This window comes from Panthera leo, chromosome D1 (genome assembly GCF_018350215.1).
Source record: "Panthera leo isolate Ple1 chromosome D1, P.leo_Ple1_pat1.1, whole genome shotgun sequence".
NCBI classification, from domain to species: domain Eukaryota; kingdom Metazoa; phylum Chordata; class Mammalia; order Carnivora; family Felidae; genus Panthera; species Panthera leo.
Window position 1 is genome coordinate 9,533,084 of NC_056688.1, and position 12,104 is coordinate 9,545,187.

Here is a 12,104-nt window from a genome sequence, read left to right on the forward strand (position 1 = left end):
TATGAGCCCGGGACCCCGAGAGGGCACGGGCCACGCTGTGGCTGCTCCCACTCGGCGCCTGCTCCCGAGGGCTGAGGCCCAGAGGCCCGGCCGGCCGCTGTGGACGTCCGCGTACCCCCGACCCCCGACCCGCCCTTCCACTTTGGCACGGCTGTGACCCTGGGACTTCGCGGCGCGGACTCTGCGTGCCCAGAAGCGGCGGCGGGGGGAGCTAGAGGCTCGCGGTGAGCCCGGGACGCGAGCGAGGGCGCGCGGGCCGGCCGCACGGCGCCGGGCGGAGGCGGCCCCCTCTGCGGCCCCCGAGCTGCACCCGCTGCCCACTGGGCTGCGAGCCGCGCGGGGACGGCGGGTGCGGGAGACCGGGCCGCGCAGAGGGCGCGGCGCCCGGGCCTCGCGGGCCAGGCGCGGGATGCCCTGGGTCTGCGCGGCGAGCGGCGCAGCCCGCTTTTCCGGGGAGACCCCCGGCTCCCGGGACGTGGCGCGGGGGCTCCCGGCTGTCCGGCTGCGGTCTCCGCAGTGACCAGGCGCGGCGCTGGCGGCACCGTCGCCAGGCGCCCGGGCAGCTCGAGCGGCCGCCGCGAGTCCGGGGGCCCGGCCCCTCCCCCGCGCGACTGCCCCGGCGCTCCCTCCCGGGTCCGGGTCAGGGCCGGAGGCGCGGGCGCTCCCGCGGCCACCCCCGACCGCCAAAGCCCGCCGGCTCGGCCCGGCCCCGCGCGGTCCCACCTACTCACTGCGGCTCCGCGGGGCCGGCCTGCGGCGCCCGGGCTCCCTCCCCGCCGGCGCTCCGCCGCCGCGCGGCCTCCCCGCCGGCCGCGCAGTCCGGCCGGGCCCCGCCGGCCCCGAGCGCGACCCCTTCCGCGGGGCTGACTCCCGGCGGGCCGCGCCACCCCCGGGAGCCTCGCTCGGCGAGGCCGGAGGCCCCGTGCGCCGCCGGGAAACGCCTGCACTCGAAAGGGAGGGGGTGGGGAGCGACGGGAGGAAGGGAGAGCCGGAGCGGGGGCCGAAGGAGGGAGGGGGAGAGGATGGCGAGCGGGAAAGGCGGAGAAAGGGGGCGAGGGAGACCAGGCCGGAGAAAAAGACGGGAGGGGGTTAGTGCTCCGGGCCTGGGCCCTTTACTGAGGTCGGTGGAGCAGGTCCCTCAGCAGCCCGAGGACAGCTCTCTCCACCACCCCAGCCCCCCGCCCCCTGGCCGCTGCTCGTCCCGGGGCTGGCTTCCAGACCAACGGCACGAGGGGTCGGGGCCTCCCCAGAAGCCGCGTTTGGCCTGATGGAGAAGATAGGGACTCCGAGCTTCCGCACAGCATCACAGGGGAGTGGGCTGGGTCCCCGGCTCCAGATCAGAGCAGCCGTCCCTGCTCTGGCCATCGGGCCCCTCCCAGGCCCGCAATACCCTCTCCCCGGCGGCAGGCTGGGCCCAGAGCCCGAGGTCCCCCTATTTTAGCCAAGGTGGTGAGCTTCCCTAGACTGCTGTCCGCATTCCTGAGCAGAAACGCCCGTGTGCTACTGGCCTAGGGATAGGGCCCAGCCTGGCGTGGGTGGCCCCACAGATTCCCATAGATTCTGTTTCCACTGGGGACCCGGAAACCTGCCCAGCTCCTCCTCATCCTCTCAGGTCGGAGACTTTTGGGGTCCCTTCCCACCTGTCTTGTAGCATTCTCTTTGCATTCTTGGAACCTAGAAACCTGGCCTCCGGTGTCATAGTCTATAAGAGGACCCCCTGCCCCCGACCCCTGTCTACACCCAAACCTCACATTTGACCACTGACTCAGTCGCCTTTCCCCAGAAAAACCGAAGGTGTATCAAGGTGTCCGGGTGAAGATAACGGTGAAGGAGTTGCTGCAGCAGAGAAGGGCGCACCAGGCAGCCTCCGGGGGAACCGTAAGCATCACCCCTCACCTACTCCCCACCTAGTGCTCGGCCTCACTTAACCCTGTGTCTGGAAAGATGTGGGAGGCCACCCTAAGCTCGGCCACCAACCCCAGACCTGGCCTTCCAAAGCTGCCTTTATAACTTCTGTGCCCAGCTTCTTCCCAGCTCAGCACAGGAAGCCACAACACACAGCTGGGGCATGTCGTGGGGCTCAGGATTCAGGGGAGCCCATCCCTCACTGGCCACAGTTGAATACAAAGGGCTTGTTGACCTGGTGCAGGGACAGTAGCAGCCAGCAGGTAAGTCGGTGGTTATTCGGGTAGGAAGACAGTTGTATGTGCCCTCACACATGGAGAGAAAATCTCTCCCAGAAACTCGTTTCCTTTAGGGAGCCCTTCAAGGAGAGAATCTCTGTGGACATGCCCCCTGCTTCTCATTCTTACGAAACCCAGCTTCTAAGGTCATTTATCTGTAAATCACCAGGCACAGAAAGTTCCTAGCACAAACGGGCCATGTATCTGCAGAAGAGACAGATACATGGGGTAGAGAACCTCCTCCTTAATATGTAGTAAAGCCTTAAGCACTTCCAGGTTATCATGAGGTGATATGAGGCAGGCGTAAGGGTACCCAGCCACTTTATATACTTTCCAAAGCAGATAGTATTGCTAGGAGTGCTCAGGGCAGCAGCAGAACCCAATAAATTAGGTGGGGTTATCCTCCACCGTAGGGCCATTCATTGCTGAAAGCCCTTGGTCATACAATCGCTTGTGGGTTGCTTTGGGTGTGCGTGTGGGATATGACAGATGGGCCCACATTGTCAGCGTTAGGGTTGGTCCCGTCCCCAGCTTTTTGGCATCCTCCCCACGATGCTTTTTGAGCCTGGTGCTCTTTGTGTGCAACGCACGACTTCCTGAAATGGCCCTTTGTGGGAAGAGGCAAGCGATATGGAAGTGGTGAGCATGGGTTCTAGAACCAGTAGGCTGGGTTCAGAACCTCCGTGGTGCAAGCGTATCCTTGAGCAGATCTTTAAGCTGGAGATAATAGAATTTAATGAGGGCTGAATGAGTTATAAAGCATATAATAAAGCACTTTATTTGAAATGAAAGAGTATGTTCATTTAGCAAGTGCTCGATAAATGTTAGCTGTCGTTATTATTATTTGCAAAAAGCAACTAAAATAAAATTATAGCCAAGAATTGAAAGCCGGCCATCCAGTAATGTCCATTCACTCCCTTTGCTCAGAGTTTAGAGTTCAGGTGTGGGCCTGCCGTGATACAACCTGCACAGCAAAATTTACATTTCCTGGAGAGGTTAGTACCTCCACGTACAGGATTTTAGCTAACACAATGAAGCTTCCTTCCATTTGCGGCGGGGCGCGGCGGGGGGGGGGGGGGGGGGGGGGGGGGGGGGGCGGGTTACAGTGGTTAAAAAGAAAGCACTTTTGCGCACTCATTATTTCATTTAGTTCTTGTAACAACCGGGTGGGGTAAATAAATCAGGATCTCCATGCCTCTGTTACAGCTAATGTTCAGAGTCTTACAGTTACTACAGGCAGAGCTAAAAAACAGGACCAATGTCTTCTTACTCTCCATATAAAAAACAAAAAACCTTCCCACCTATTGGCTCCCTAAATTCACCCTTCCACATGTCCAGCTGCGCTGAGCAGGAATCTGGTAGCCTCAGCTCTCGATTCCTTCAGTTCAGAGATGGTTATAAAATTAACAAAAACAGGAACACGGGAACTGGGAAATGCTTCTGGTTGCGAAAGGAAAAGAAACTCATCAGGATGTTCACAACAAAATATAATCTTTCATTAAGGAGTTTGGGGGGCATGGTAGAATTCTGCTTCGATGCACCCAGAGAAACCCCCTTTCGGCACAGTGATTTTATTGTAAGGCTGGCCTCCTACAGGCAGGTTTGGCTTCTGTGCCCGTTAGCTGTTTGCGGGAATGAAAGCAAGGGTAGAACATTTCGCTTGTGTATCTGACCAGTATCTGTTTCCTGGAGCTGTTTGATTTGTCTAAGTTTTTCTGAATCACCGCCACCACCCCTGAGAAATAATAAAGCCGTACTTCTGAACCACTGCCTTGCAGGAACATGCACAGCGAAGCCTGCTCTCCTTCACTTCCTGGAAGAGTATATCGACCCGTGCCCTCACGGGCACGGAGAAGTAGCACACAGATGATTTCATTATGAGAGCCAGATGTAAAAGCCCTCACTGGGAGCCAGCAGGAGGATCTGGGATTCTAGGAAAGCTGTGAGGGTGTACTCAAGGGACAGTGTATGCCTGCTTCCCGGTGTAGACTCTTTAGTTTAGCAGAGATGATCTCCAGTGAAAGGACGCCTCTGGGAAGCTTCGAGCCAAGAACAGAGTTAATTTTCTCAAATATACAAAGCAGGAAGAAATTTATCGTAATTTGTTATAAAGTCAGAATAGTAGCCACAGTTTGACATTTTAAGAAAGCAATCGTGAATGGAAGTTATAGATTGAGGCAGATGTCAGGTCACAAACAGGGTGCCAGGAGAAGTGTGTTTATGCCAGATTTCTGAACTGGATTAAAAAAAAAACAAACTTATTTCGGCCAGGTCAGTTTACAAACAACCCTACACACACACACACACACACACACACACACACACACACACACACACCTTTTACCTTTAGGAGAAAGGGAAACTTGAGTTAGTATTTATCAAAAGAGATATTTTACCCTTTTCAACCATTAACTTTTTTTTTAAACAGCCTCGATGTGTTTTCATAAATTGTAGATTGTGGCTTTTTGTGCTGTTTGAAATTGAAGAGAACGGTGTCTGTCTTTGTATTCCTAGAGCAGAGTAGAAAGGGAACCCATGACCAGAAAGATAACATCGAGTAGGAGATTGTAAACATACCTGAGGGAGATAACGTGGGCAGGCGGACAAACAGACCGTTCCCATTCCCGGGGAGGAAAGGGGTTAAGGAGAGCTCCACAATGAAGCAGATTTTTTAAAACCCACTCCTTCCATGTCCTTCAGCTCAAGCTGAAGTCAAATATTTGCATAAAGAGCTAGTGAAGGAGTCCAGCTTCCTGGTTCATGACACTACAGCATGGATCATTTTCAAAATTAACACCACCTCCTGTTTCAGCGGTGGCTGAGTGTGCAGTCTCTGGGTGACATGGTGCACGGGAGTAAGTATACCCTGTAATCCGAGAGAGAGGTGTGGTGAGCGAGGCTTCCCAGTGCAGAATCACAGAGCAATGCTGGTCCCTTTAAACTTTAAAGCCACCATCTGAAACCTTAAAAAAAAAAAAAAAAAAAAAAAGGAAAGAAAGAAAGAAAGAGAAGGAAAAAGAAAAAGAAAAAAAAGAAAGGAAAAGAAAATCCTACATTGCTCAATACAATGATCCATTCAAAAGGAATAATCTCATAAACTTCAAGCATTTAGATATAGTCGCGAAAAAAGCAATTCTTATAGAAAGGAGTACAGAACATACAAAGAGTTTAAATACTTACTGACCGTGACCTAGAGGGCAGATAGGCTTCAGCTCACTGACTACAGATTTAAGAAAATATTTTCTATTTTACTATTTCATAGCTAGTAAGCACATGGGAATATTTTCAGCTAACCCAGGATGAGCAAAGTTAGGAATTGCGTGCTTTTGGGGGGGAAAAAAACACAAAACTCCTAAGGCTAAGCAGCCAGAGAGTATATGAAAATTTTGAAGAAGATGATGGATGAAGTCATAGATAGTTGGGGCTAAATAAGGTTAGGTCTTATTCATTTTAAATTAAATAGTTTAATAGAAAAGCTCTTTGCTGAGCAGTCTCAAACTGTTCCATTTCTCTGTAATATGAAAATCATTTACATTCACTTTTACTGAAATTAACCTTTAAAATGTAAGTGGGAGAATCTGATATTAAAAAAAAAAGCAAACAAAAACTGAGTCTAAACAAAATGTAACATTGGTCATATGTAACGACAGCCACTGTCTTCTAGAAGAAAGAATCTGGCTTACCTTAGAGGAGAAGGCAACAAAGTTCATGTGACAATGTCTTAGCTCTCCCCTCATAGCACTTTGATTTCACTCTGCTCTGTGGTCACGTTCTTGCTTTGGCAGCCGTCCGGAGGCAACAGCGTCCGTCTTTCAGACCAAGTCCTACCATCTTCTACAGGTCAGTACAGCCAGCATTGCGGTTCCCTCAAAACCTCTCCCAAAAGTCCCTCTCGAAAGCCTTTCAGGTGCTTGATTCAGGGGTTAAGAGAGGCACCACCATTTAATTGGAATCTGACCAATCGCATCGTGCCTCCAGATGCAAGCCCAGCAAGGGAACAAGGGCACGCTTTCGTCCTCATTTCTGAGACGTCTATTCTCTGCTTCCTGCTCTGTCCCAAGAGTCTATCTCCACCTTTATTCCACCTCCTTCAATCTCCAAGGAACTAAACTCAGATCAGCATTGTTTTCAGGAACCTGTTATCCTTTTCAGTGTACTTACTGCTGAATGCAGGACCCCCTCAGGTTCCAGAATATGCTTTCTCAGCCCAATACGAACAACTGCACTACCTATGCCATCCAACAGCTAGCACCCTACTGAAGGGGCCACTGTAGCTTAGCCTGAAGGAACCGTGAGACTTCCAAAAATCCAGGGTTCTGTTGTCCTCTGGTGAACACAGTCTAAACCTATCTTCCTTGAGCATTGAAAGATTGCAATCAGAAATCGAGCCTATTAATAAAAAACACGGAAGAGGAGCCCTGTTCTCAGAATTATTCTTGTTTGGTAGCTGACAACTTATTTTAATTCTGTTATCGCGTTAACATGGCTACTAAGAAAACATTTTTGCTTTTTGAACTCGTAACAAATACCACTAATTCACTTTATGTTCTTGGTATCTATTTGTATTATTTGCGTGGCTATTTGTATCACTCCTCAAGATTTAAGTTACTGAGTAAGTGTGAAAGTTTAGAAAGGCAGCAACACAAAATCAAGAGAATTGTTTCCCATGGCATCAGAAGTTTTCTTAAAGCCTCATGCAATTCTGTATGTTACTTCTGAGAGGTGAAGTTGAACTGCAAATGGGATGTTGATGCCTTATAGTCCAAGAAAGCAGAGCCTTGAGCCATTATTTGACTATGACAGTTGGACTCAGGTTGGATTGTCATTGTTTTATTTTGTGCCCTGGCCACATTTACAGCCTCTTTCCACATAATTAACCAGATTTATTCCATTGAGATTTGAATTCACTAAGGCAACTAAAAAAAAAATCCAAATTGCCTGCCTATTTACTTTTCTAGAACTTCTTAAGCCCCCCTGCCCCTCCCCCCACACATGATAAATATTCAGAATATAGGAGAGAATTCTATTCAAAGTTGTAAGGGCAATTTTTAAACAACAACAACAACAACAACAACAACAACAACAACAACAAAAAGCTTATTCCTTTCTCTTCTAGGGCTGTGTTTTGAGCCTGAACCGGTTTCTTCCACACCCAGTTATTTTCAACCCCGAGAATTTTCCAGTTGTGTTTCTTGTGAGGAAAACACAAGCTGCCTCAACCAGATCTTTGATTCCTACCTTCAGACAGAGACACACCTGGACCCTTCGCTCACTTCCGCGCAAAGTGCTCCACACTATTTCCCTGACAGCTTCCAAGCCGCCCCTTTCTGCATTAGCCAGAGCCTGGTAATTTATCTCGGTTCTTTACAAAACCTGACTGTTGCTTACTCTGGGGTGGTAATGCTTTGTAAGAGAGTTTGCATCATCTCGTGAGAAATCACACTATCAACAAGGAAATCATCCAGGAAACAAGCAGAGAACCAGTTAAAATTCAGTGGGGGTCAAAATAACCACACATCGCAGGGGGCAAAGCTTTGGATACACGCGGAATCGTGATTTCCCAAGTTGGCCATGCCCAAGTAAGTGGTGGGTGGCAGTAAAAAGAGGTTTCCTGACAGTGTTCATTTAATGTTTAAAAACTGTAGTTAAGACATCTATTAACTGGAAATCATTGATTTAAACAGCAGTCCTTGGATTTTTGATTTTGAGTTCTTGAAAATGGAATTAAGGCTGCATCTACACAGTATGAAACTGGCATTCATTCCAGTAACGGGTTTTTGTTTCATTTTTGACACTGAATTGGCTCTCCTAAGTGCCTGTTTTGGTGTGGTGTAGGCACAAGAACTCATTTAGGTCTGAGATGGCTAGTGAAAAAGAAGCCTTAATCCTTCTAAGAATTTGGACAGTCTATTCTTCATGAACCTCAAATGTTGGAAAATATGGTACCATTTACAATGGAGTAAGGTTGCCATTAATAGATACCAATTGTTTGAGATGTCTTTTAGATACTCATACAGTTTTTTAAAACCATAAAAAGTAAGGTTGTTTTTTTTTTTTTAATGCAAATACTTTTTTTCTTTTGGTTTGTCAAAATGTAGCAGACTAAATTTTCAGGGTCTAGGAAATTAACTCCACGGAATATGCACACAGGGCCCCAGTCATCCAGTTCACTTCTGGCTTCCAAAGAAGGCTTTCTCAGTAATAACCGTAGCCCTGCTTATGAGAAAGCAGAAGGTATCTTTCTCCTCTGGGGACAAGACTGTAGTGACTGTGAGTCACGTCTTGGAGTCTCCCAGACACTGGCTTGTTGAAGATCTCACTTCTGCCTGTGCGCGCTCACTCGTCTGTCCACAGTCAAGGGTGTGGAGGAACATCCCAGGTGCCACCTGCGGCTTATATCGGGGCACACGGCAAGATTTGACATGCAGGTGACTTGACGCACAATGGGATTTTGTGGTTTAAGAACAAAGCATCCTCTAAAGTATGGTTCACAACAAAGGAGGCCAGTGAAGCAAGGCAATTTATTGTTGGGGAAGAAATAGGCAAATACAGAATAGGGTGTCGTGAACTCATGCAGTCTGCAAATTAAATTACTTCTGCACACTTGGGTTAGGTTGGGTGTTGTGTTGTGTTGTATTTCTTTCCCCCAGTGTTCTTACTCTGAGTTACTAAATCCACTCCATGCAGCTCTTTTAATCCCGTCTAAAGTATCATCAAGCTCTTTGTTCCTTGGTTTCTCTAGACGCCGGGATCGCCTTCTGATTCCTCCACTCTCTCCGGTTCCTTAGACTACAGTTACTCGCCGGCTCAGCTACCGTCATATGCCCCAGAGAATTACAATTCGCCCCCTTCTCTGGACACCAGGAACTGTGGCTTCCCCTCCGAAGACTACTCCTATGCCCACCTGCCCCCGGACGCCCAGTACGACTGCTTCTCCTCGGCCGGCACCTCCGTCTGCTACTGTGCGTCGTGTGAGGCAGAACACTTGGACACCATCAGGGCATCGGAGTACTTGTCCTACCCCAGCTCGGACTACGTGAACTTTGCCCCCTCTGCAGCGGCCACCAGTGATTTCTATAAGAGGGGGACAGACTGTGACATCTGCTATAGTTAATGGCAGTTACGGTAATTCGGAACACGGTACACATATCTGTTTTTCGGCCGCCCCAAATGACAACTCGAAATATCCAACCCATTGACAAAACGTCACAAGCCCAGCTTGCACGTCACCATTTTCGATTTTCCGAGGCTCACGAGGCATTAATAGGAAGTCCTCAGACCTGATCACTGCGTCACTCCTATTCTTTGTGCTTACGGTTAACATTTCTGTAGGGAATGTTCAGCTGTGTTACTTTTCTATGTAATGAACAAATTATAATTTTTTTTTACTAATAAATTTTGTATTATTAAAAATTGGCTCACATATTTTTAATTCTCCAGTAGCAGTTTCCAGTTGGTTTGAATAATAACAATTAATTCTGGTAAATCACCAATTAGTCTTCAATAGTTTGAACTCACTTATTCATGAATTTAAAATTATTTTATTTTATTTTATTTTGAGAGAGACAAAGTGCCAGCAGGGGAGAGGCAGAGAGAAGGGAAGACAGAGAATCCCAAGCAGGCTCCTTGGTGCCAGCACAGAGCCCCTCGCAGGGCTCAAACTTACAAAACCACAAGATCATGACCTGAGCCAAAACCAAGAGTTGGACGCCTAACCAACTGAGCCACCCAGGTGCCCCTAAAATTATTTTAATGTGGCCAGATGCCTTGGCTCCCATGGGGGTGGAGGGTAGACACAGCTGTGGTGGTTGAAAAGGAGGGGCAGCCTCACCTCCAAATGAGGGTGTACGTCTTAAGGCAACATCAGAGAAAGACATTTATGAATCATTAGCTTCTCCTATCCAACATTCGTCAATGAAATGTTAATATGCCCAAAAGGCACATCTTACCTACAGCAATATTAACCTGTAGATAATTCTTCATTCCCAAAATGTTGTTTTGTAAACTTTAAGGGCAAATACTTGATTTTTTTTCTCCTGAGAGCCGCCATGCTGTTGATGTATCACAAAGCTTGGAAGTCGTCGTTATCTTGTATTTCCAAGTGTCTTCATTAAGTCCTTAAATACGCATTGTGCCATTTGTTTCTACACATTGGTTGATAGGATTGACCGTGTTGTTTACAACTGAATTTCAGAGTCGACTTCCTCTGATTAATCTACTTGAACAAGCCCAACCATCCTTCAAGGTGAAGGGCAGTTACTTAAGCTACCTACGCTACACTCTACTGTTCAATCCTGTTCACTGAGGGCATTAAATCACAGGACTTAATCCCTGCAGTGAAGCCTGGAGGGGCGTTTTCCATGTCCCAAGTTTCTGCACAATGGCACCGACATTCATACCATTGGCAGTGGCCACGGCTACCATTTTGCAAACCCTTCCTGTGTGCCAGAATTGCCTGAGGGTTTCCTCACACATCCTCTCACTTAATCTTCACAGCAATACTGATAGCAGAATGAACAGTCTGAGAGTCAGAGAAGTCACGTCACCTACCCAATGTCACCCAGCCAGTGAGCACCCAGGCTTGGGTCTGAAGAACACCAAAGCTGTGCTTTTTACGCACTCTCCGGTGGTGAAGAGTTTGAGCCGTCGTTTGTGAAAGGCTGCTCGGGAACCTGTGAAATCGTCCCCCGTTAACCTCGACTTCCTCATACAAGCACAGGTGTGCCTCCACACAGCTAGTCAGAGCTCTCCAGAAGGGCTGACTGTCCACAGACATAAAGATGCCAAGCCCAAGAGCTGCCGGAGGCCCCTCCTCTGGGGACTGAGGAGAAGAAGCTGACAAACCCCCACCTCAGGGGGCCTTTTCCTATCGGGAGGCAGATAGGCTTTCAAAATGACGTGCCTAGTTGTCGCCTCCCTGGGCACTCCGCTGAGGCTTGGGTAAACACGGCAAGTTGCAACCTGCCTCGTGGGAGCGTTGTGCCAGGGAAATAGAACAATTGCTGCCTTTCTGAGATGCCAATAAAACTAAATTTTTAATAGTTTCACACTGAACTGACACTGGCCCGTTGTTAACAAACATCTGCTCTGACGCTGTAAAGCCCCTGCCTACGATCCACCCCACTTCACCCCTGCTGTCCCCAAGGGACAAAGAGCAGAGAACCCGAAGATGGCCAGTGGCTGGCACCAAAATATCCTCTTCCTGATGTCATTCTCTTCTTTTTTTTCATTCTCTGCTTCTAGCCTGTGCCTTCTGTGTCTGTTGCTTTGCTAACAGCATTCGCCTCCCCTCTTGCTTCTTATTCTTTCTTCATATGTCCCTTCATGTTTGCCTACGTCTAGTCTAGAAAGAGATTAAAAATGAAGAATGTGAAACATGGGCTAACAGAGCTGCTATGCATCACAATGAATGACCCCACCTTAAACTGGCCTTTAAGATCTTTCCAGAAATTTGGGCCAACAGGTCACCTGGCACACGAAGAAGCGGATGAACACTGCCCACCTGGTCTCTTAAGCAGGACAGCTCACACAGAACATCTCAGGAGCCCTAGAGTGGCAGGTAAAACATCTGCCCGCAGCACGGGGACAAGCTGGAGTGCCTCTCCTCTGCATATGCCTGGGAAGCCGCATAAAATCCAGAAGCCTGTGTCTCAGCGTGAGAAAGCACGATTCAGTACGTCTGTGGTAGGACCCAGGGATCTTCATTTTTTAAGTGGACCCAAGTGGAATCTGATATAGACGGTCCTCTGTCTACACTTGAAAACAGTCACATATTCAATGGCCAAATTGTTCCCCTCTGGGACCTAGCAACACAATGATAGTTTATATGTATTAAGCCCTTCCTATGATCCAGTGCTGTGGGCATTCATCTCATGTAATCTTCAAACAGCAACACAAGACAGATCCTATCACTGTCCTTGT

The 12,104-nt window shown here is 48.8% G+C and overlaps 1 protein-coding gene across 1 annotated transcript; it reads left to right on the forward strand.

Annotated features, from left to right (window-relative positions):
• Positions 1-1,022: 1,022 nt before the first annotated feature.
• On the forward strand, positions 1,023-9,523 carry COLCA2 (colorectal cancer associated 2). The gene is made up of 5 exons (XM_042905939.1): positions 1,023-1,234; positions 1,770-1,878; positions 5,969-6,023; positions 7,300-7,529; positions 8,926-9,523. Exons 1-5 carry the CDS (start codon positions 1,023-1,025, stop codon positions 9,295-9,297), a joined length of 978 nt encoding a protein of 325 aa, XP_042761873.1. The 3' UTR covers positions 9,298-9,523.
• The last annotated feature ends 2,581 nt before the right edge of the window (positions 9,524-12,104 follow it).

What these genes read in the sequence shown, in the direction of transcription:
- COLCA2 (XM_042905939.1), top strand. Translation starts at nt 1,023, where the DNA reads ATGGCGAGCGGGAAAGGCGGAGAAAGGGGGCGAGGGAGACCAGGCCGG. An exon ending in CCAGACCAACGGCACGAGGG is followed by an intron (nt 1,235 to 1,769) that starts GTCGGGGCCTCC and finishes CCACTGACTCAG; the next exon opens with TCGCCTTTCCCCAGAAAAAC. An exon ending in TCTGCATTAGCCAGAGCCTG is followed by an intron (nt 7,530 to 8,925) that starts GTAATTTATCTC and finishes TGGTTTCTCTAG; the next exon opens with ACGCCGGGATCGCCTTCTGA.